This window comes from Malaclemys terrapin, chromosome 1, assembly GCF_027887155.1.
Source record: "Malaclemys terrapin pileata isolate rMalTer1 chromosome 1, rMalTer1.hap1, whole genome shotgun sequence".
Taxonomy (NCBI): Eukaryota; Metazoa; Chordata; order Testudines; family Emydidae; genus Malaclemys; species Malaclemys terrapin.
The window spans coordinates 82,416,530-82,442,228 of NC_071505.1; the positions used below are offsets into that span (position 1 = coordinate 82,416,530).

The following is a 25,699-nucleotide window of genomic DNA, read 5'->3' on the forward strand; positions in this document are numbered from 1 at the left end:
AAAGATCTCTTTTTAAGAATTTTTTGGGGGGGAAGTTTTTCAAAAATTGGTGCCTAAATTTGATTTTCTGAGTAAATACCCTGATTTTCAAAATTTGTGAGTATCTAGCAGCTTCCCCTGAAATCAATGAAGGCCACTGGATGCACAGCAATTTTTAGCGTCAGGCCTCTCGTTTAGGACCCTAACCATAGGCACTAATTTTTGAAAACTCTAGCCTTAAGAATTTCCCTTTTTTCTGCTGTAATCTTCCATGGAGCAAGATGAAGGGGATGTGCTTTGCTTCATTCCAGAGACCTCCACTCATTAAATAATTCAGTCAACTCAGGTGTCACTTTTTTTACCTTATTCTTTTGTTGTTGTTACTGCAACTCACCTAAAGGCCTACGGTCACCTCCAACCTCCCAGAACAAGAAAAGAAAGACTGAAATTGGTGGGTTCTCTTCAGAACTGCTATTCTTCTCATAGAGTCTAAAGTAGCTCCTATAAGTGTTAGGACCTGTCTGTCTCATCACAGATCTTTCCATACTGACAGAGACCCAGTCAAGCAGCTGTTTTCAGCGCTTGAAGCGCCTTCTGAAAAGACTGCACCAGTCACCCTTGTATATGTATAGCTTCAAACAGAGATGAAACCATACCAAAAAAAAAAAAAAAAAAAAAAGAATTGTAGGGAAATCCTCCACTGTTGCTCTAGCACCAGTGCAGCCCCACTAGTGCTAGTAACTGTGGGGGCACTGATGTAGATTGGCCACTGGCATTTTTACCACTGTGTCCAAGCAATGGAAGGTATTTTCCTTAAATTCTCAATGTAGACAATGCCTTGGTGAATGGTGAGTTTGCTGGACTGGGTCTGTTGCCACTCTAGACACACATTACAAGACCTATGAGGTGAGCTATCATAGGGTTAATCCCACACAACAGGTGAAGTCCAAGAAACAAACAATTTTTCTTCAAAGACTCAGTATCAGATAGGAGTAAGATGAGGTGGTGACGTGGCTGTGAAAGTTGTTGGGATTTGCACATTAAACCTGCAACATTAAATCAGCTAGGATCAGCTGAATAGTTCATAACTGCAAGAGCTTTGAAAAGAAAAAGACGGTTACTCACCGTTGTAACTGTTGTTCTTCGAGATGTGTTGCTCATATCCATTCCATTAGGTGTGTGCGCGCCGCGTGCACGATCGTCGGAAGATTTTCTACCCTAGCAACACCGGCGGGTCGGCTGTGGAGCCCCCTAGAGTGGCGCCTTCATGGCGCTGAATATATACCCCAGCCGACCCGGCGCCCCCTCAGTTCCTTCTTGCCGGCTACTCCGACAGTGGGGACGGGGGGCGGGTTTGGAATGGATATGAGCAACACATCTCGAAGAACAACAGTTACAACGGTGAGTAACCGTCTTTTCTTCTTCGAGTGCTTGCTCATATCCATTCCATTAGGTGACTCCCAAGCCCAACTTAGGTGGTGGGGTCGGAGTGAGACATTGCTGTGTGCAAAACCGCTGATCCGAATGCAGCATCGTCTCTGGACTGCTGCACTAGTGCATAGTGAGCTGTAAACGTGTGGACTGATGACCAAACCGCCGCTCTACAAATGTCCTGTATCGGAACATGTGCCAGGAAAGCAGTCGAGGAGGCTTGGGCCCTCGTGGAGTGAGCGGTGAGGTGCGGTGCTGAGACGCCTGCCAGGTCATAGCAAGTCCGGATGCAAGACGTAATCCAGGAGGATAGGCGTTGTGAGGAGACCGGTGAGCCTTTCATTCGGTCGGCCACTGCAACGAAGAGTTGCGTCGTCTTTCTAAAGTGCTTTGTGCGGTCAATATAGAAGGCCAGGGCCCTTCGTACGTCCAGGGAATGCAAACGTTGATGCTGGCGAGTGGCATGTGGTTTGGGATAAAAGACCGGGAGAAATATGTCCTGGTTGATATGAAATGGAGAAACCACCTTAGGGAGAAAGGCAGGATGTGGACGAAGCTGCACGTTATCCTTATGGAAAACTGTATAAGGGGGCTCGGATGTAAGCGCCCTGAGTCCAGAAACGCGCCTTGCTGAGGTAATGGCTACGAGGAAGGCTGTCTTCCAGGATAGATACAAAAGTGAACAGGTGGCTAGTGGTTCAAATGGAGGACATGTCAGTCTGGAGAGAACCAGATTAAGGTCCCACGTCGGGACGGGCTGACGCTGTTGTGGGTACGTCCGGTCTAAGCCCTTGAGGAATCTAACGACCATCGGGTTAGAGAATACCGAGGACGTGAATTCCCCTGGGTGAAAGGCTGATATAGCAGCCAGGTGAACTCTAATTGAAGATATCGCCAACCCCTGCTGTTTTAGGGAGAGGAGATATTCCAATATGAGAGGAATAGGTGCCTGCAACGGGGGCGTGGCTCGTTGTTCGCACCAACATGAGAACCGTTTCCACTTGGCCAGGTACGTAGTCCGTGTTGAGGGCTTCCTACTGCTCAGCAGAATCTGTTGGACAGAGTGCGAGCATTGCCACTCTGCCTGGGTGAACCATGGAGCAGCCACGCTGTGAGGTGGAGTGATTGCAGGTCGGGGTGACGCAGTCGACCGTGGTCCTGAGAAATGAGATCCGGACATAATGGAAGCGGGATCGGTGTTTGAACCGAGAGTTCCAACAGTGTGGTGTACCAATGTTGTCTCGGCCACGCTGGAGCGATCAGAATTACCTGTGCCTGGTCTCTGCGCAATTTGAGCAGTACCTTGTGGACCAGAGGAAACGGAGGGAAGGCATAAAACAGGTGGTCTTTCCAGGGAAGGAGAAACGCATCCGAGAGGAAGCCCGGAGCTCGACCTTGTAGGGAGCAGAACACGTGGCACTTCCTGTTGTCTCGAGATGCAAACAGGTCTATCTGGGGAAACCCCCACCTCCGGAAGATGGAATGTATGATGTCCGGACGGATAGACCACTCGTGTGTCTGGAAGGACCTGCTGAGTCGGTCCGCTAGAGTGTTCTGGACTCCAGGGAGGAACGATGCCGTGAGATGGATTGAGTGGGCGATGCAGAAGTCCCACAGGCGAATGGCCTCTTGGCATAGAACTGACGAACGTGCTCCTCCTTGCTTGTTGATGTAAAACATGGCCGTGGTGTTGTCGATGAGAACTAACACACAACGGCCACGTAGTTGATTGAGAAACGCCTGGCACGCCAGGCGCACCGCCATCAGCTCCCGAACATTGATGTGCAGGGCTAACTGGGGTGCAGTCCACAGGCCCTGGGTATGGTGTTCGTTGAGATGGGTGCCCCAACCCAGAGATGAAGCGTCTGTGACCAGATGCAGAGAGGGTTGTGGGGCGTGAAATGGCATCCCTTCGCAGACCACATTGTGATCTAGCCACCAGGTGAGGGAGGTCAGGACCGAGTTCGGGACCGTGACCACCATGTTCAGGCTGTCCCGATGTGGACGGTATATTGATGACACCCAGGTCTGGAGTGGGCGAAGCCGAAGTCTGGCATGCCTGGTTACGTACGTGCAGGAAGCCATGTGACCCAGCAGGGTAAGGCACGACCTCACCGTGGTAGTTGGGAAGGCCTGTAGCCCTTGAATGAGGCTCGTGATGGTGCCGAAGCGGTTGTCTGGCAGGATGGCTTGTGCACGTCTGGAGTCTAGAACTGCGCCGATGAAATCTATTCTCTGGGTAGGTTCTAGAGTGGATTTTTCCTTGTTGAGTAGGATGCCCAACTCGTTGAATGTGTGCACTATTCTGTGGACGTGAGCTTGAACTTGCTCTTTGGTGCGACCGCGTACCAGCCAGTCGTCTAGGTACGGGAACACCTGTATCTCCTGCCGACGAAGGTACGCTGCCACGACAGCCATACATTTCGTGAACACTCTTGGGGCCGAGGATAGGCCGAAAGGAAGGACTGCAAATTGGTAGTGCACCGTGTTTACCACGAATCGCAGGAAGCGTCTGTGAGGTGGGTAAATTGAGATGTGAAAGTATGCGTCTTTCATGTCGAGGGCGGCGAACCAGTCTCCAGGATCGAGGGAAGGGATAATGGCCCCCAAAGAGATCATGCGGAACTTCAACTTTACTACGAATTTGTTGAGTCCGCGCAAGTCCAAGATGGGCCGCAGACCTCCTTTGGACTTGGGGATCAGGAAGTAACGGGAATAAAATCCCCTGCCCCTTAACTCTATCGGAACCTCCTCTATGGCCCCCATGGCCAGGAGCGTAGAAACCTCCTGTATAAGAAGTTGCTCGTGAGAAGGGTCCCTGAAGAGGGACGGGGAAGGGGGGTGGGAGGGGGGGATAGAAGAAAACTGGATAGCGTATCCCTTCTCCACCGTGCGGAGGACCCAGCGGTCCGAAGTTATAAGGGACCAAGCACGGTGGAAGTGGGAGAGGCGATCCCGGAAGGAGGGGGCTGGATCCTGGGGGATGACTGGGGCGCCGTCCTCGACCGCACCTTCAAAAGTTCTGCCTGGGGCCTGAAGGTGGTCTAGGTGGCCCTTGGTTTTGGCCGGGTTGAGGGCCGGTCCACCTTCTTCTACCACCTCGCCCTCGCCTCCGGGTCGAGTCCTGTCTCTGACGAGGCGGGGGGGGGGGGGGTAGAAGCGCTGAGGCTGCGGCCTAAATGGTCTGCGCTGAGGGCCCACAACATGCATCCCCAGGGAGCGCATGATTGTTCTCGAGTCCTTGAGGCTCTGCAGGCGAGAGTCCGTCTTGTCCGAGAACAATCCATGTCCCTCAAAGGGCAGATCCTGTAGGGTTTGCTGCAGCTCCGGAGGCAAACCCGAAACCTGAAGCCAGGAGATCCTGCGCATAGCGATACCCGAAGCCAGGGTCCTCGCAGCTGAGTCTGCTATGTCCAAGGAGGCCTGCAAGGAGGTCCGAGCCACCTTCTTGCCCTCCTCTACCATGGCTCCAAACTCTTCCCTGGACTCCTGGGGAATCAACTCCTTAAACTTCCCCATAGAGTTCCAGGAGTTAAAATTGTAGCGGCTCAGTAGCGCCTGTTGGTTCGCCGCTCTAAGTTGCAGCCCTCCGGCTGAGTAAACCTTACGGCCAAACAAATCGAGCCGCTTAGCCTCTTTTGATTTAGGCGCTGCAGCCTGCTGGCCGTGGCGCTCTCGTGCGTTCACTGATTCCACCACCAGTGAACACGGTTGGGGGTGGGTATACAAGTACCCGTAGTCCTTAGACGGGACAAAGTATTTCCTTTCCACCCCTCTCGCTGTGGGTGGGATAGAGGCAGGAGTTTGCCATATCGTATCCGCATTCGTTTGAATCGTGCGGATCAGGGGTAACGCCACCCTCGATGGGGCATCCGCTCCAAGGATATTCACGATCGGGTCGTGCACCTCCACTATCTCCTCCGCCTGCAGGTCCATATTACGGGCCATCCTGCGCAGAAGATCCTGGTGAGCCCGAAGATCTATTGGAGGTGGGCCTGTGCACGATGTGCCCGCCACTGCCTCATCCGGAGAAGAAGAGGAAGATGCCTCCGGTGGAACAGGATCCAAGGGCTGGTCCTGGTCTCCCTGTTCCTGGGCTGGAGCATCACCTGTGCCTGGGTCCAGGGCGTCAGGTGGTGCGGACCCAGAAGCCTCCATGCCCCCTGGCGGAGGCCGAGAAATGGTGGACTCCGGGGCCCCTCTGATGGAGTGACCGGAGCGAGAGGTCGAAGCAATTGGAGCCCCTTGCGCCTGATGGTACGCCCACGGGGTCCAAAACGACCAGTGAGATGGGCCATGAGAATGGTCCCCTGCGTCCTGCCAATGTCCCAAGTCCTGTTCCTCGGCTTGCCCCTGAGGGGGGTATGCCGATCTCGAGAGGTCCTCCGAGGAGTGGGACACCGATCTCGATGGCCACGGCGGTGCCGAGAGCGTCGAGACGATTCCCATTGGCTGCGGTGCCGCACGGTGCCGGTCCGGAGATGATCTATCTCTACGCGGTGCCGGCGATCGGTGCCGGGACCGCGACTGGTGCCGATGACCTCGTCGGTGCCGGGAGTCGGATCTGGACCTCGACGAGGACCTGGAGTATGCCCGGTGCCGGGAGCGGCCTCTCGACGTCGAGCGTCGACCGTAGCGGTGCCGAGAACTACGTCTCGACGTTGATCGGTGCCGACGATCATAGCGGTGCCGAGACGTAGAGCGGTGCCGCGAAGAAGATCTTGGCCGCGAGTACGACCGGTGCCGAGGCGATATTCGGTGCCGGGACTGCGAGCGGCGTGGGGACCTGCTTCGGGACCTGGATCGGTGCCGAGGTTCCAGCCCTTGCGATGGAGGGCGCATCAAGGCAGGTTTCCCCCTCGACTGGACCGGGCGAGTCAACGGTGCAGTCGGTGCCGGTGGTTGAGGCGGTGCCGGCTCCGTGAGAGCTATTAAGTCTCTCGCCGCCGCGAAGGTCTCTGGAGTCGACGGGAGGCACTGTATCACCGCCGGTCTCGGTGGAGACGCTATCTGCACCGGACTCAACGGCCTCGGCGCCGGAGTCGACGGTGCTGGAGGCACCTGTTTCCGGTGCTCCACCGGCGGACGCGGCTCTACCCCCGGCACTGGGGGAGCCGGCGTCTTCGGCACGGATGTCCCCGTCTTATGGGCTTTTTTATGCCCCGGGGATAATGACCGGCGCCAAGGCACTGCTTGCGGTGCCGACGAGGTCCGGTGCCGGGGAGGCTTGTCTGACGCCACTCGCGTGGTCGTCATAGCCGGTGCCGCCGGGGCACTGCGCACCGAGGTGCTAGGTGCCGGGGCCTGACTTGTAGATGGAGCGTCCGGACTAAGTGCCGCCTCCATCAGGAGTTGCCGGAGCCGAAAGTCCCGCTCCTTCTTGGTCCTTGGTCTGAAGGCCTTACAGATCTTGCACTTATCTGTTTGATGGGACTCTCCCAGGCACTTCAGACAGGAGTCGTGCGGGTCGCTCGTGGGCATAGGCTTAGCGCAGGAGGCGCACTGCTTGAAGCCGGGAGCGTTGGGCATGAGCCCGGCCCCGCGGCCGGGGGAGAAAGGGGGAGACGACCCCCTTAATCCCCTGAACTACTTAGAACAACTAGAACAACTTTTAAACTATTTAACTATTTAACTATAAACACTATAACTATAACTATAACTATAACTGTGTACAACAAACTAAGCTAGGGAGAGTGGAGAACAGCTAAGCAGCGCTCCACAGTTCCAACGACCGTCAGGGGCGGTAAGAAGGAACTGAGGGGGCGCCGGGTCGGCTGGGGTATATATTCAGCGCCATGAAGGCGCCACTCTAGGGGGCTCCACAGCCGACCCGCCGGTGTTGCTAGGGTAGAAAATCTTCCGACGATCGTGCACGCGGCGCGCACACACCTAATGGAATGGATATGAGCAAGCACTCGAAGAAGAACAGGAACTTCCAAATCTCTTGACTGGGATGGGGGAAACCAGATCCAGGTAAGAACTGGGTCAAGCAAAAAAACTGTAGCACTCAGTATGAACGAGATGGCCTAAAAAAAAGTTACTCTTATAGGATTACAAGGGATGAGAGGGGGTGGCACTGGGGTAGAAATCACTGGAATATGATATTTCTGTACTGACAATGAGTAACTATGCTGTAGTAGTTGTCCTGGGAAACCTAGAGGTTTTGGAAGCTGAACCGGGGCGGGAGACACAATTTTCAGATCATTGCAAAACATGATTGCTGACTGTGGTATCCAGGAGACAGATAAGGCTTTTTGTATTGCAAAGACGGATTTATCTTATCTTGGGCAAGGGCAGAAGTGACTTAAAATGTGGGGAAAGGAGTGTCTTGAATTTCTCATTTTCCACTCCCAGTAAACCAGGACTGCAACTAGCAGTCTCATTGCACACCACCCCAAAATCTACTAATGTGCACCAAAATGACAATTAGCTTGATATTTCTGCTAAAAGTATCAGTAGTTAGATAATTATCACAGAATCATAGAAATGTAAGATTGGAAGGGACCTCAATAAGTCTTCTAATCCAGTCTCCGCCTTGAGACAGGACTAGGTATTATCTAGACCAGTGTTTCTAAACCTTTTTGATACCATGGACCAGCTTTCTGGCTTCCTAAACTGTGTCAGGGAAATCTCAGGGACCGGCACCGGTCCATGGACCTATCGTTGAGAAACACTGATCTAGACCATCCCTAACAGGTGTTTGTCTAACCTGTTCTTAAAGACTTCTACAAACCTCCCTAGGTAATTTGCCCCAGTGATTAACTACCCTTACAATTAGGAAGCTTTTTCTGATGTCTAACCTAAATCTTCCTGGCTGCAACTTAAGCCCATTACCTCTTGTCCTGTCTTCAGTGGTTAAGGAGAACAATTTATCAGCCTCCTCTTTATACCAACCTTTTATATACTTGAAAACTGTTATCATGTCCCTCACTCAGTCGTCTTTTCTCCAAGCTAAACAAACCCATTAAAAAAAAAAAAAAAAAATCTTTCTTCATAGGTTATGTTTTCTACACCTTTAATCATTTTTGGTGCTCCCCTTCGGATTTTCTCCACTGATTTTATATTGTCAGGCTGTAGTGTTACCACCCGGAATGAAGGACGGCAGTCCACATTTATCTTTGAGCTTCTATCTTTGGCCTTCTGCATCCTCTGGCAGCTATCACAGAATCAGTTTGCATCTAGTTCACATTCAGAAGCATTTTCCGCCCCCTCACTAGCACAAGGATTGTTATTTTTTGGAGGATGTGCATGTTAAAACAAATTCTCAGGTACAATTATGTGGCAGTTATGAATAGAGCCCTGACTAGCATAGCTCTATGGATCATGAGTTATGTCATGATACCTACAATGGGAATCTACAGACCCAATTCATGAAGGAGAAAAAAATATTGTAACCTTTCCCTTCTCCATAATACATTTCAGTCAAATTCAAGTACATTTTAAAGTTAGGACTGAAAAGAAGCAAAAATACTTAAGTCTCCAGGAACATGGAGAGTCAAATTAATATGCTAAAAGTTTCTTACACTATAAACTGCTTCTAGTTTTAGGAACATATTTTACATGATTTTCCATAATGGGACTTGTACAGTAATAGATCTTAAGGCCAAAAGGGACCATTGTGATTGTCTAGTCTGACCTTCTGCATAACACAAATAATAGCATATCCATGTATTAATAATTCCTTCTTTAAATTAACAGTAGCAGTGCTTGAATTAGAGTATGTATCTGTTAGAAAAACATCCAATCTTCATTTTAAAATTTCCAGTGATGGAAAATCAACCACAACCCTTCGTAAGCTGTTCCAATGATTAATTGCCCTCACTGCTAAAAACTTGCAACTTATTACTCTTTCACTTCTCAAATCATATAAGTTACACACTGCCCACTAAGTTTGTTTAGTTTGTGACATCTTAATTCTACTAAAACTCAGAATTTAGTCTTGCTTTATACCATACAAAACAGCAAGACTTCCAACACAATTTTATAGAGACTGATGACTGAATGCAGGACGCAAGTAAATTTTGACTGCACTTATTTTCCTTGAGGTTGTTCAGCATATCCTATTGAACTTTGCATTTTTAATTAGAACAATTATTTGTATATAAATTTTCTGGGAGGGAGAGAGAAAACGAAAAGGAAGGGGACACATTAAAATACAGTTTTTATTATTACTAAATGTGACTAACTTCTGTAGGTTTGCTAAAATTTTCCACATTTTTCATGGACTTTATATTATTATTTCAATAGTGGCCATTCAATAAATTCCCATTAACAATTCACAGACAACTAGTAAACTACTGCAGAGTATAAAAATTATGCACTGACATTTAACTCATGCTGTTAATTAACTCCCCATTTACACCCTGAAAAATGGCAGGATGCATCTTACCTTGCTGTAAGCTACCATGCAGGTGATTAACAAATGCAGTTAATATAGTTGCCACATTCATCACTTGTGAACACTGTGCAAGACCAAGTGTAAAAAGTTCATTCCAGCAGGCTTTTACTAATGATATGCTGTTATCTTGCCTATTTAAAGGAACAAAAAAATTTGGTTAATGAAATTGTTTACTTGCAATTAAAGAGTGCTACACATCTGCAGAGCACAGTACAAATAGTAACAATTAATCTAGTTTAGGCATTACTACCACTTCCAACAAATCAAAATCCAGATCAAAAATATTTTTATTTGCATGGTAGAATTAAAATTCCCAGGTTTATGTTAAAAGTGGCATTTGTATAGAAGTTGGTTTATTTTTAAAGAACTAAATATTAATAGTCTGCATCACAGAACTGGCCACCCAAATACTCTGAGAGAATTTGCTTCAATACAGAAATAAAACACCCTCCAATTGCACACCAACTGAGTAGTTCTCAACTACCTCCCCACACAAGAACCCAGAAGGGGTATCATCAAACAACTACAATCCATACTCAATGGGGACCCCCATTCTGAAAGAAATCTTTCCTGAACCCCTCTGCTGGCCTTCAAACAACCTCCCAACTCTCCAAGCTCAGCAGCAGCAAAGACAGGAGAGGACACACCAACTCAAAGTAGCACCAGACCCTGCCAGAACAGATGCAAAACCTGCAGACATGTCTCCACTGCAACAATGATCAACGGCCACCCCCACATACCTTTCTAAATCCATTGGTCCTACATATGCCTATCACAACATGTGGTGTGCCTCATACAGTGCACTAAATGCCCCAATTACAACTATGTGGGTGAAACCAGACAATCACTACACTCTTGAATGAATTCACGGAGGAAAATGATAAAAGAAAAAACATTGTATCACCTGTGGGTGAACACTTTTCACAAAGTGATCACACTATACCGGACTTATCCGTCCTCCTCCTCAAAGGAAACCTGCACAACACGGTCAAGACGAGCCTGGGAGCTTAAATTCATAACTTTGCTGGACACTAAAAATCATCTACTGAATAGACACACTGGATTTATGGCTTATTGCAATAATCTATAATCACTAACAACTGCCCCCAATGTCACCTCCCCATGACTGGAAGGGTGTTAACGGTCCACTTCATCTTGAAATATATTTTAACTACTTATGCTAAACAATCTGTTCAACTTTATATTTAGCTATGACGCTCTGAGTACTTTTCCCAGACATGAAGAAAAGCTCAGTGTAAATTGGTCCAATGAAAGGTGTTACCTCACCCATTTTGTCTCTCTACACCTCTCTAGCACAAGCAAGCTAATAGACATCATTAGTTACATTTTCAATGCATGTCCGATCACATTAATTTGCTCAGGGTTTAGGCTAGTTTTCAAACAATATTTACATGCAGTGGCAGAAGTTCAAATGGCTCCTGTGATGAGGATGCTGAATGGCAGGCTGAAGGTCTTTTTTTAAAAACCTGAAAGCTGGCATGTTGTTGGATTATGTTTTTAAATACATTTAGTTGAAAGTCAACAGCTGTTTCAGTATTTGATTTAGTCACAAAGGGGAAATGGAGACATCATGCAAGTTAATCGCAAAGAATTTATCCAAGGCATTTTAGATGTGGGCAGAGACCAATATGACTTATGTATGGGCGAAGGTTAACTTGCATTTTCTCCATTTTTTCCTCATAGTAGCTATAGTATTTTTAACATTTGATGTTCTGAAATTACTCTGTCTCATAAAATGACACCTGACAGGAAAGTTATAGAGTGCACACAAGCTGTTTCTCTTTGTCTTGGAATTAAATGCATTTCCTCATGTCATACAGAACTACATGAAATATATCAGAGCTAAGAAATTTAAGAGAACTAATGGATTTTGCTGGACAAAGTGCAAGCTCTTAAGAAAATATAAAGAGAATGATAAAAACTGGTTTTAGTGGCAAGAGGCAATTTATTTCTGATAACTGCCTCGCCCTACAATAACCCCCCCCCCACACACACACACACCTCTCAATGTTTGATAAATGTTTTTACTAATACTTCTCACTATCTTCCAGAATAGGTTAATAATGGTACAGTGACTACCAATAACTGATTTGCAAAAAGAGAACAATATCTGATGCCCAAGGCACACAGTTAGCTGTGTATCAGTCTCTCTCTACCTTTCTTTGGTAATTCACATCACCATTGCATCCCAGTTGCAAATGCAGGCTGAGTTCAGTCTCACCACTTGCAACTCATGTACCACAGGAAATCATGAGATGTTAAAAGGTGACGAATTCAAGAAATGATAATATGCATAGGCAAGTTAAGTTCTCTGCCAACATCCAAACACAGGTTTTCATTTTCTAATGCAATGCAATGATCTTCACTTTATACTAGGGCTGTCAAGCAATTAAAAAAAATAATCGTGATTATTGCGCAATTAAAAAAATTAATCATGATTAATCGCACTGTTAAACAATAATAGAATACCATTTATTTTAATATTTTGATGTTTTCTACATTTTCAAATATATTGATTTCAATTACAACACAGAATACGAAGCGTACAGTGCTCACTTTACATTTATTTTTGATTACAAGTATTTGCACTGTAAAAAAACAAAAGAAATAGTATTTTTCAATTCACCTTATACAAGTACTGTAGTGCAATCTCTTTATCATGAAAGTTGAACTTACAAATGTAGATGTAAAAAAAAAAAAAAACAAACACACCTGCATTCAAAAATAAATGTAAAATTTTAGAGCCTGCAAGTCCACTCAGTCCTACTTCTTTGTTCAGCCAATTGCTCAAACAAATTTGTTTACATTTTCAGGAGATAATGCTGCCTGCTTGTTGTTTATAATGTCACCTGAAAGTGAGAACAGGTGTTCTCATGACACTGTTGTAGCCGGTGTTGCAAGATATTACGTGCCAGATGTGCTAAAGATTCATATGTCCTTTCATGCTTCAGCCACGATTCATGGGGACATGCATCCATTCTGATGATGGGTTCTGCTCGATAACAATCCAAAGCAGTTCAGACCAATACATATTCATTTTCATTTTCTGAGTCAGATGCACAAGGTTGATTTTCTTTTTTGGTGGTTGGGGTTCTGTAGTTTCTGCATGAGTGTTGCTCTTTTAAGACTTCTGAAAGCATGCTCCACACCTAGTCGCTCTCAGATTTCAGAAGGGGGGAGAGGATAGCTCAGTGGTTTGAGCATTGGCCTGCTAAATCCAGGGTTGTGAGCTCAATCCTTGAGGGGGCCACTTGGTCCTGCTAGTGAAGGCAGGGGGCTGGACTCGACCTTTTGGGGTCCCTTCCAGTTCTATGAGATATAATATATGGAGATATACCTAAGGCACTTCAAATTCTTAAACCTTGGGTCAAGTGCTGTAGCTATCTTTAGAAATCTCACATTGGTACCTTCTTTGCATTTTGTGAAATCTGCACTGAAAGTATTCTTAAAATGAACAACATGTGCGCAGGGTCATCATCCAAGATTGCTATAACATGAAATAGATGGCAGAATTCAGGTAAAACAGAGCAGGGGATATACAATTCTCCCCCAAGGAGTTCAATCACAAATTTAATTAGCAAATTGTTTTAACGAGCATCATCAGCATGTAAGAACGTCCGCTGGAATGATGGCCAAAGCATGAAGGGGCATACATACGAATGTTTAGCATATTTGGCACGTAAATACCTTGCAATGCCAGCTACAAAAGTTCCATGCAAATGCCTGTTCTCACTTTCTGGTAACATTGTAAATAAGAAGAGTGCAGCATTATCGCCTGTAAACATAAACAAACTTGTTTGTCTTAGCAATTGACTGAACAAGAACTAGGACTGAGTGGACTTGTAGGCTCTGCAGTTTTACATTGTTTTGTTTCTGAGTGCAGTTCTGAAGCAACAACAAAAAATCTAAATTTGTAAGTTGCACTTTCATGACAGAGATTGCACTATGGTACTTGTATGAGGTGAACTGAAAAATTCCTTTTGTTTATCATTTTACAGTGCAAATATTTGTAATAAAAAATATACACTTTGATTTCAATTACAACACAGAATACAATACATATGAAAATGTAGAAAAAATCCAAAATTTCAATTGGTATTCTATTGTTTAACAAAAACAACAAGGAGTCTGGTGGCACCTTAAAGACTAACAGATTTATTTGGGCATAAGCTTTCGTGAGTAAAAACCTCACTTCTTCGGATGCAAGTTTAACAGTGCGATTAAAACTGTAATTAATTGCGGTTAATTTTTTTGAGTTAATTGCGATTAATCAACAGGCCTACTTTAGACTTAATGTTTCTAATGAAGAGTACTCAACAATTCTAACAAATTCATTTAATTGTTTAGATGTATTGTCGGGGATATCTTTAAAAAAAGCAATATAAAGGTGATTTTTTATAAGTACAAGTTTACAATAATCCAAACTTAATTCAAGAATGTAAGAATGACCATCCTGGGTCAGACCAATGGTCCATCTAGCCCAGTATCTTATCCTCTGACAAGGTGATCAGTATCAGATGCTTCAGAGGGAATGAACAGAACAGGGCAATTTATCCAGTGATCCATCTCTTGTCGTCCAGTCCCAGCTTCTAGCAGTCAGAGGTTTATAGACACCCAGAGCATGAGGTTGAATCTTGACTATCTTTGCTAATAGCCATTGATGGACCTACCATCCATGAACTTAGCTAATTCGTTTTTGAATCCTGGCTTCACAACATCCCCGGCAATGAATTCCACAGGTTTTCTGTCCTCTATATGGCGAAGTCCTTCCTTTTGTTTGTTTTAAACCTATTGCCTATTAATTTCATTCAGTGACCCTGGGTTCTTCTGTTATGTGAAGGGGTAAATAACATTTCCTTATTCACTTTCTCCACAATATTCATAATTTTATAGACCTCTATCATAGCCCCTCCACCCCGCATTGTTTCTTTTCTAACATAAGTCTTTTTAATTTCTCTTCATATGAAAACTGTTCCATACTACTAAATCAGTTTTGTTGCCCTTCTCTGTACTTTTTCCAATTCTAGTATATCTTTTTTGAGATGGGAAAACTGGAACTGCAAATAGTATTCTACGTATGCGTGTACCACAGATTTATACGGTGGCATGATAGCTTCAATCTTATTATCTATCCCCTTCCTAATGGTTCCTAACATTGTTAGCTTTTTTGACTGCTGGTGCACATATAGTAGATGTTTTCAGAGACCTATCCATGATGACTCCAAGATCTCTTTCTTGCATGGTAACAGCTAATTTAGACCCCATCATTTTGTATGTATAGTTGGGATTATGTTTTTCAATGTTCCCTTGATATAAGAGTATATTCCAAGACAAATGGTCTATTTAGTCCACTGATTATATCAAAGAATGTTTGAACACTCACCCTAGAGCTTGGAAGGAAGGAATGGAGCGTGCCCAGTGCATGGACAAAAAGAGTAGTCTGGAGGCTGACTCACAGATGTAATGAACATTCAGGTATTCAGGCATCGGAGAAGGCATGGTGAGCTGATGCAAAAAGGAATTGTAAAATTAGTGATCTTACTTCTTGTTAAAAATTTTAATTAGAAAAAACTAGTCTTTGACATGATGTCTTGCAAGGAAAAAAGGAAAGCAGTGTATTTTTAAAATAACATGAATGAGATACAGCCTTGAAATAAACTGCATGACTGCCTTTGTTCAATATTAGCCACAATTGTTAAACTTGTATAGAATTACAGAGCAGTGAAGAAACAGGGCAAATTTATTTGAATTCCACACTTTATAAAGATGATCATATATTTGAAAAATTTAGGTATGAACATCCCAAGTAAATTACATTGCAATCTTTTGAGACATTTTTGAGAAGACTGATACTTTAGAAGAAACACTGTCAGCGGGATTATTTTGATGTAATTGCTTACACTTATAGATATAGATATTAAAAAAAAATACAAATTGGGAGGTAGCATACCTTTCCATAGCTTGCCCCAGAGGAGTAGAATAAATGGCCTGAAAAATTAGTGGAATTGCCAAAATTATTAGTTTTAGCGGGGGAAATATTTACAAAAATTCTTTGGTTTGTAGTTTTTAAAATGACTATTTTACAAATAAATATACTATTCTAGTATGTTAACATGCTACACCTGATATTCAGCATATATAAACTGCCTGATATCCTAGCACTGCTCATATAAACAAGATGCTCACATTAAACATAAATGGCCACGCTTCCCAAGTGACTCTCACACATAGTTCCATTGAAGTCAACAGGTTTATTGCATGAGTAAGGGCAACAGGATTTGACCCAAAATGGATATTTAATTATAATGCAGTAGTTCTATTCCTAGAGATTAATAATTGACTACATATATATAAAATTAATTAAAATAGTTTTCACTAAGATAACTATTTTAAAACATAGAAACCGTGTTCTAGGATTAGCATTAGATTTGTATTTACAAACGTGACCAAAGAGTGCGCTGGTGGGAGAGGACAAAGTCCATTGCAATGCTCTGTATTGAAATGTTCATATATGCAATCTTTTTATTTGCTCAAGCGGTAGCTATGAATTGAAGAGGAAAAAGATGGAGGAAATTCCATAGGTTCATAAAGTGGAAATAAAAATTCCAAGTATTTGGCTCCTCTCCCAAAAAAGGTTGTGGAAACTGGCAAGAGAACCACAATGGTTAAAGTCAATTAATATCCTAAAGCAGTGAAATGGGTAAGCAAAGGAGAAGTCCTGTCACAAATGAGGTCCAGAGCCTCAGTTCTAAATCCTGCATGCTTGGCTCATATGTCAAGAGTTCATATGTATGGCACACTGTAATACTTATGAATCTCTGTTTTTTTGTAACTACATAGTGCTGTAGATCCCCTAGCATGGATTACAAACTGATTTTGAGGGAAATAAGCTACAGAGAAGATTGCAGCAAACACTGCTGTTTATATAATAAACTGTGCTGCAAAAACACTCAGGAGGGATGTTAATTTTCCTGAACAAGAAGTAGCTAACCATTGAACAAAAGCAGTGCATTCCTCAGAACATGAATGACAGTATTTCAGCACACATGGTTATTCCTTAAGAAATTCAAACAAATAAACAAATACAGTACATACCAAATTCTTGAACTTTTAAAATGGCTAAGGAATTAGTTTTAATGGTTATAAGTTAAAAACATTAAAAACATATAAAATACCCTGAAAGCTACATGTGCATCGCTGAGAAGCGGACCCTCTATTTCAACGATATTCATGCTTGTTTCTCCACCAATCAGATGTACATTGGCTTCAACAGTCTCTGCAGAGCTCTGACATGCTGCACTCTCTCCTGGGTTTAGTGCTTTCGCAAGAGTATCAAATGCCCTATCAGAAGACATTGTTATGAGTTCAGTCAAATTACACAGCAAAAGCAAGGAAAATGTAAAATCTTGGCTCAGTGTAGGCTTCAGTCTAGACAGAGTCTGTATAGGCTTGTACTTCCAAATATATTCCATTTTGCTCCCCAGTGTGATAATTTGAAAATTGCTAAAGCACCACACCTTATTTTGTCTGCTACAAGCATTATTTTAAAAACAAATATTGGGGGGTGGAGAAGATGAGGAAGAAAGTTGTGGGCATAGAATCCTTGGGAATCTTAAGCTTTGCCTCCTGCTATAACATCTACGGAGCAGATCCCTGGGGCTTCCTCCTGGCAGCATGGGGTGGGGGGGCAGGAACAGTAGCCCAGTGACTACCACCATTGGGATCCTTTTCAGGGCTCCTTGCAGCTAACACAACAATAATCAGTCTTCACCTCTCCATCCAAAATACTTAGCAGGTGAGGGAGCAGCTGCCACAAAGAGGAGAGTTAAGGCAGAGACAGAGTCAGATCAAAACATCTGTGTATATGAAGGGGCTAAATAACGCTACTGCTGCCAGACATGGTGTCAGGGAGAGCAAGCCAAAGCAGTCCCAAGGGCTCTCTGATCTGCCTCAACCCTCCGGCCCACTTCAGTGTGGGCTGCGTAGTGGTGAAATGTGTGCACCCATCATCCCTTCTTTAGAAAAGGAAATAAGGCTTCAATACTCATACATTAAATGTTTATCTCCAAGGAAATCCTTTTCCCTCCTACACTGCAACTCCTTCTGCAACAATAAGCCAAGTTTTACAAGCTTGCTCCCTGAGGGTATGTCTACACAGCAGTTAGACAACCGCGGCTGCCCATGCCAGCTGACTAGGATCCCAATGCTCAAGCTGTGGGGCTGTTTAATTGCGGGTGTAGATGTTCAGGCTTGAGCTCTGGGACCCTCCTACTTCACAAGGTGCTAAAGGCCAGGCTCCAGCCTGAGCCTGGATGTCTACACTGCAATTACACAGCCCTGAACCCTGAGTCAGCTGGCACAGGTCAGCCGCGGGTGTCTAATCACAGTGTAGACATACCTTAAGGCAGTGGTTCTCAAACTTTTGTACTGGTGACCCCTTTTCACACAGCAAGCCTCTGAGTGTGACCCTTCTTATAAATTAAAAACACTTCTTAAAATATTTAATGCTATTATAAATGCTGGAGGTGAAGCAGGGTTTGGGATGGAGGCTGATAGCTCGCGACCCCCCTCATGTAATAACCTCGCAACTCCTGAGGGGTCATGATCCCCGTTTGAGAACCCCTGCCCTAAGAACCCAGTCCTGTAGCCCTTGTTCATGCAGGAAGTCCCATTATCGCCAACATTTACTAGCATGAGTAAAGACTGCAAGATAAAGTTCCAAAGAAAGGAATGTCTAGAATAAATTTTTAGTGTGGACAAAAAAAAAATGAAATCATAACTCATTAAATAAGACACGGTGTGTTCTGAGTAGTTCACGCATAGTATGGATTTACTTTATTCTGAGTAATTTCAGTTCCTTTCCATCTCCCTCACTCATGGATGGCTATATAGATCTAATCAAGCAGTACGGAAGAATGATTATGGACAATTAGGCAGTTATCCAGCTAGGAAACAAAAGTGAGACACTAAATTGTAACATAAAGGGAATTAGACACAGGCAATTTAAAGTGTGGCTTAAATTTATTGCAGGAAAGTAAAGATTATATTTTGTGTCTGTGAGTACCACACCCAAACAGAAGATACAGAAAGAACAAATGACTAGAAAATCAGTTTGCCTTCTTGAAAGGCCTCAACCTCACTTTCTTTAGCAAATACTTTTAGGAGTCTCTTAGAATAAGTTTGTGTAATATTTGGAGGAAGTTATGTGAGATTTAGGCCTGATCTACACTACTAAGTTTTACCAGTAAAGTTTGCCTTATGTTAACTCATGTTTGGGTGCATTCATGCTCAATTCTAAGTCCTGTCAATAAAACCCCAGCTTTCTATCAGTCAAGTTAAATCACATCCCACAAAACAACATAAATCCTGTACTGGCACAGTTCTATGGATATAACGCCCGTGTGGATACTGCATTACCTGTACCGGTACAAACAGTCCTCCAGAAACAATCCCACAATGACCCTTTCCCTGCCACAGTCACTGTTCTGGTCCCAATTGTGAACTCTGCTGCTTGAAGGTCACAGTGATCAAAGTCCACCCCCTTTTAAAATCTTCAGCGTGTTTTGGAAATGCTTCTCTTCCTACTGGCCCACCTTTTCTGCCTTCACACACAGGTAAGGCATCAGGTAAAGCTGCAGCTAACAGGAGCGTGGGGGCAGGGAATCAGACAAGCTTGCACTGCAGCCTGTTCTCAGAAAGAAGTCTTGGACTTCCTCAACCTATGGAAAGAAAAAGCACTGCAAACCCAGCTGTGGAACTGCTGCAGGAATAAAGATTATTCAGACATTGCAGAAGGGATGCAAAACCTGGGATATTACAGGGAAAAGCAGCAATGGTGGGCAAAGGAGAAGGAACTGCAGCAGTCCTACCCCCAATAAGTAAAGGAGGCCAACAGAAAATCTGGAGCTCCCTCCCACAGCTGCTGCAATATGTGGCACTGGATGCTATACTGGGCAGACAACCCTTCAAGTGACAGTGGACATCTCATAAGACCAAGAAAGAACTCCAGCGATACACAGCGATGAAAAGTTCACAGTGGAGGGGGATGTGGAAGATGCAATCCCTGAATAGAACAAGGAGCTCTTCAAGAGCTTGCTAAACCTAACCCTGACTCACCCAGAGGAGGAACCCATTGAGAAAGGGGCAAAGAGCTCAGGTAGGTGTACTGCACTTTAAAAAAAACTTTATGAATGGGTCTTGGAACTCCCATCCCTCATCCCCACCTCTAAAACTGGTGGCTGAACATATGTGGGCAAGAAACAAAGGAAGCCTTTTGAAGTAAACAGTTTATTTGAACAACATGTACTGGCAGTCATAGGCAAAAAAATAAGAGAGAACACTATAAAATAAGCAACAAAAAAACTTTCCCACATGTATCCTTTTGCCAGGGTGGACAGATTTTTAGTAATATAAATCGATGCACTACAAGCAGGAAAAAAAAAGTAGTGAAATCAACACTTGATCATTCAATTCAAATACACAGAAATTTTAAAATAATCCTTAGAAGCAATCCAGTAAATATTATTCAGACTATATGATTTCTTCTGACTAAAATTGGATGGTTAACAAGTAATATCAACATGAAAAATGCAGTGCTGTGGTATTCCAATCTTAGAATTCAAATCAAAAACCAATTATTTGCATGTGGTGCTTGAATTCAGGGGTAGAAAGAGGGAGAGATGGTTTATTGCTGGCTTAGGGGGTGTGGCTTTGAATTGACTTTGCAGAAGCTAGGCAGCAGTGACTACTCTCTCCTCTTTTGGAGTTTTTGGTTGATCTTGGAACAAATCTCTTATCATTTGGCACAATCTCAAAGTAGTTTTCAGGTACTGTAGGATTTAAATTTTGCTTGAACATTTCTCAGGAGGGATGCTTTGTTTCTTCCACCATGATAGGAAACTTTTCCATGCCACCCCATAACAAGCTCCTGCAGCAGTGTTGGTGTGAAGAGGATGGCAGCATATGGACCTTGACCAGTTGCCTCCTCGGGGCCTTTGGTACTCTCATGAATGATACATCAGCCAGAATCACCACTGCCTGTAATAAGTTTAGCAATATTTACTGCACTATCCCTACATGTATTACCCAAGACATAGGGCAGACCATCCCCCAACCCGTCATGGGTACAGATTTGAAAAGTGCCCCCAATATACTCACCATGCTGCTAAACTGTCCTAAAGCAAGTCTGACCCATTTCATACTTTCATGAATATCGTTATGGCAACATTTTAAGCAATTTTCTTACTTATTTCCTACCTGCTAACCCTTTAACTCTAACAATGTCTGAGTGTCTTGTTTATCAGCAGCTTCAGTTGGGGTCATCATTGAGAGTGGCCCCCTTTACATCTGCTAAAAGACTGACCTTGATCAGGAGGACAGGGGAGAACATGCTCAGATCTCCTCAGGAGCTCAGAGTCTGTGGCCCACAAGACAAGAAAGTGGAGGGAGTACATGCTGGAGGAAAGGCACAAGTATGAGGAGCTGCATAGGTAACTCCACCAGGACATTATGCAGCTCCTGAGACAGCAAAGGAAGATGCTATAAAGCGTTATACACCCCACCAGCCACTGCACTACATGGACAATTCTGTTTCCACAGCTTGGCCCATAAATACTCCCTCACCAAGGCATCAGCATAGTATGTCACAGTAATCCCTTGCTCTCAACCCCAGTGGAAAATAAGGAGTATTTCTATAACTATATGTACACTGGCCTGTGATTCATACAAGAACGGTCAGCACCTTGCACTTTCTTTTAAAATGGTTTTAAATGTTCTTAGAACCATTTTTGTTGTTTATTACTGTTCAAAATTTTGTTTTGCAAAAATCAAGATTTATGTTGTCTTGCAAAGCAGCTTTGTGACCTTCATCACTGGATTCATAAAATGCATTCAGAATTCATTTAAAATGAATATACAACCCAAGTACACTTTAATCATGAAGTGACAAAATAACACAAACAACCATACTGGGACTATGGGGTGCACAGTTAAAATACGCTTTTAAGACCTCCCTTAGCCATACAAAACCTTGATGGGCTCTTGTAATTGTCTAGCTGTTCAATATCAGCAGTCTTTCCACCTTCCCCCCTCCACCCTGCCGGTAATGTTTCTCTTTGCTTCACAAATACTATGAAAAACACAACATACAACCTAGTCATAAGGCATCTCCAGCATCCTGTCAATCTACCAAATGCACACTCAACAGTCATCCTGCACCAGCTCAGATGACAGTTAAATCTTTCCTTGCTGCTGTCCAGGTTCCCGGTGTATGTTTTCATGAGCCAGGGAAGCAAAGAGGAGAACGGGTCTCTGAGAGTCACAGTTGACATTGCAACCCCACCAACGTGAATGTGCTAGTCCAGGAAAAAGTGTCTCTGCACATAGACTCTATTCCTAAAAATGTGAGGATTATGCAGCTTCCCTAACCATCCTATGTTAATGTCAGTAAAACATCCCCAGTGAACCACTAGTGCTTCCATAACCAGGGGAAAATATCCCTTTCCGTTTATGTACTCAGAAGTAAGGGTGGGGTGCCCAGAATCAGGATGTGTGTCCTGTCTATTACTGCCTCACCAGTTTGAGAAGCCCATTGCACTGAATCCAGCTATTATTTTCAGTACATTGCCCATAGTCATAATCCTGTGCAGCAGAACATGCTTACTGGCCTTATAAACCTGGAAGATGACAGCCCCCACCATAGACTTTCCAGCAGTAAACAGGTAGCCCCCCCACCTGATAGCAATCTGGGGTTGCAAGCTTCCATCGTGCGACAGCCCCCGTTTTTCCACTGTTAAAGCAGCTCTCATTTGGTGTCTCTTTGCTGCAAAGCTGGGATGAGCTTGACACACAACTCCAGGAATGTGGCCTTCTGCATCCAAAAGCTCTGCAGCTACTGCTGATTGTCCCAGATTTGCATGACAATCCAATCCCACCACTTGGTGTTCATTTCATGGGCCCAGAAGCATCACTTCACCATGTGCAGCTGGTTAGTAAATGCCTTCAGCATACACATTTTCATTCACTGTCTGCATCATCCCTCCCCTCAGTTTTCTCATTTTTATAGCTGCACACCCAGCTGCTGTGGTAGTTGTTGAAGAATACAGAAGAATCAGGCACCCGTCTCTAAAATAAACATTAAAAATCTGTTCAGCATCCGTGCTTCTGCCAGCAAGATGACAGAAAGATTGAAATGAAAACCAGCATGAATGGCACGAAACAAGAAAACTATGGGATGCAACAGAAGGAATTGTGGAAACTTGGCCATGAGCTCCCACAATTCCTTTAGAGGAGTGCTGGTATCCCACAACGCCCTTCCAAAATATCCCAGAAGGCAGTGTGCTGATGGTAGCATGGGACACACTTGGATGCCAACCCGCAATGCAAGCACCTTTTGCTGATACAATCTCTCACCGTGAGGATGCACTGCACCATTAAAGGCAGTCAAGTGTGCAAGTGCTCTATTGAAATTGCCACGTTGGCAGCTGTATGCCAGCAGTAAAGCTTTCTAGTGTAGACATGGCCTTTGATCAAAGTTTCAATTTTACATTTGAAACAATTTTTCCTCTAATATGCATTATCTGAAGGGAAACTCCCTTTTGATGACTTATGAAAGGGCAAAGCTCTCCCATCTTGCTCATTAATATACACTATATAAATTGCAATTTTAAAAAAATAGGTACAAGAACATTAAAGGGTGCAAAGTTAGGCACTGAAAAGTGTAAGGAAATGTCAAGGTTGCCTGTGCTATCTTACTTCTGTCCCCTTGTGCATTTGTATATTACAGTCTTGAAGTACATCATCATAAACTATTATATTCTCCAAAGTCCTGTCTCATATGGTATATAGATTGAGGGCCCTACGAGGTTCCTATTGATGTCAATGGAAAGAGACACACTGACTTCAATGGGAATTAGATAAGATACTGAAAGAGGTAGGTGTACATAAATTCTGCTTGCAATAACAGAGTAAATACAGAGTAAAGCAAACTAAAGCCTAGAGGCCAGATCCTCAGCTGTATTAATTGGAGCAAGACTAGTTTATCCCAATGGATTTACTCCAAATTTACATTGGTGTAATACAGTAATTTTTGGCTTGGAGCGTTCAGGATGGATAGTATGTAGTGAATGTATACTACTTTGGCTGCTGTTGTGTAAATGCTTGAGCTGAAACGGTGGGCAAGATTGTGGTGGAAGGATTAATTGGACCAGCACTGCTGTACTACCCACTTATCCTACCTACACTAGTACTGAAAAGGTTCAAATTAAAACCAATGCAGGCAAAGGATTTGAAAGACTTACTCTGAGTGAATGCCATTGTAATAATACTGAAAAGATCTATGAAGCACTTCTCTATGGACAGAAAGTATTTTATGAGCATTCCAGGTGACTGAACTGGAGTTGTCAATGTTCAGTTGCCTGTGTAGATGGTACTTATGAACAATACATTTTCCTATGTGGAACAAAGTACTAGAAGAGTATATAGTATATACTATGTGGGCCAAGGCCTACTACTTATGACAATCATGGGAATATAAATCGGCCACCAAGGTTACATTTAAATTCTTTCCAAACACAAATATAATTTACTCATATTTATTTCTAAATGGAACTTCACTGCAAAATTTTACTCAGAACTCAATTTAGCATCTTCTGTATGGTTATTCTTCATCACAAGTTCAGTATGGTACTGTAATGATTTTTACTGAAGAACTGTCTGCATTGTTTGATTGTGTAAGCTTTGAGTGAGATTACCAAAAAGAATTATATTTAAAAATGTAAATATTGTAGCGTGCCTTACCTGGTAACATCACTACTTGCTTGCTCTTCTTGATGAAGTTCAGACAATGATGTATCTCCGTTGCTTAAACTTTCAATCATAGACAGCTCAGCACTACTTTGAGACATGTCTTTGGACTTACTGAGATTTGCTAATGATGTTACCACATTTGCCAGTGTGCTTAAATCCCCCTGACAGGCCTCAACCTAGGGGGGAAAAAAGGATAGCTTTAATCCTTTCACACTGACAGAACCTGACTTTGTAAAGGAAAAAATTCAGCTTTCACACTAACAAATGAAGACATGGAATTGCAAACAGAACCCATGAAAACTAAGTTGCTTTCAGTAACAGATTAATTAAAATGAAGAAATTAGAGGTTGCACATGTTAATTTTGAAACAATTTTTTAAAAAATGAACTTTTACTAGTAGTTGACATGTATTTTTATGGGAACAGTACTCCAAAAAGCAACAATAATTATGGAAAGACCGGCTGCTTTAAATTATTCTTAACTATGGAAGGGTGAGGATGGGGGACATGCACACTTACTAGTTTCGCTAGGCCAAGCTCTTTGCACACACTAGGGGCTCCTTGCATCCCTTCAATTCCCCACACAAGCTCCCTGTGGTGTTCCATCCTCCCATCTCCCACCATTTCTGGAAGTCCTTGCAACCACCCCTATGCTACGGTCCCCCATTGCCCTGCCAATTGTCCCCCCTCCCTCCAGCCAGGGTGTCTGGGTGCCCCTCTTTGACACCCCTACCCCCACCATTATTATAAAAAAAATTTCTGTCTGGGAGACAAGTCATTGAGGGTGTCAACATGTTAAACTGTATTGAGAGGATGGGCAGAGCTGAGATTGTTATGCTGGAAGGTGTTAATGGCTGCCATCAACCGGTTCTTTGATCTCTGGACAATTACAGAGGTGGTAAAGCTGCTGGGTCGCTAACAAGATGCAAGGGGCTCTACATGTCCCCCATTTCCCTCTTCCAGTTCCTCAATTGTCACCAAAATCAATAGGATTTTGTCCATTGATGGCTAGTATATTCTCCGAAGTGATTGGATGCGACATTCAAAAGTTACTGCGTTGCATCCA

The 25,699-nt window shown here is 43.8% G+C and overlaps 1 protein-coding gene across 7 annotated transcripts in view; it reads right to left on the reverse strand.

The window, feature by feature from the left end:
* NR2C1 (nuclear receptor subfamily 2 group C member 1) overlaps window positions 1–25,699 on the reverse strand; it is a 99,317-nt gene that overhangs the window by 12,523 nt on the left and 61,095 nt on the right. For 6 of the 7 annotated variants that reach the window (XM_054028249.1, XM_054028242.1, XM_054028266.1 and 3 more), the window contains 4 exons: window positions 24,626–24,810; window positions 17,005–17,170; window positions 15,213–15,334; window positions 9,800–9,939 (listed from right to left, as the gene is read on the reverse strand). In XM_054028249.1, the coding sequence (XP_053884224.1) occupies window positions 9,800–9,939; window positions 15,213–15,334; window positions 17,005–17,170; window positions 24,626–24,810 (613 nt within the window). The remainder of the gene's footprint in view (window positions 1–9,799; window positions 9,940–15,212; window positions 15,335–17,004; window positions 17,171–24,625; window positions 24,811–25,699) is intronic. The other variant, XM_054028234.1, reaches the window with a different exon arrangement.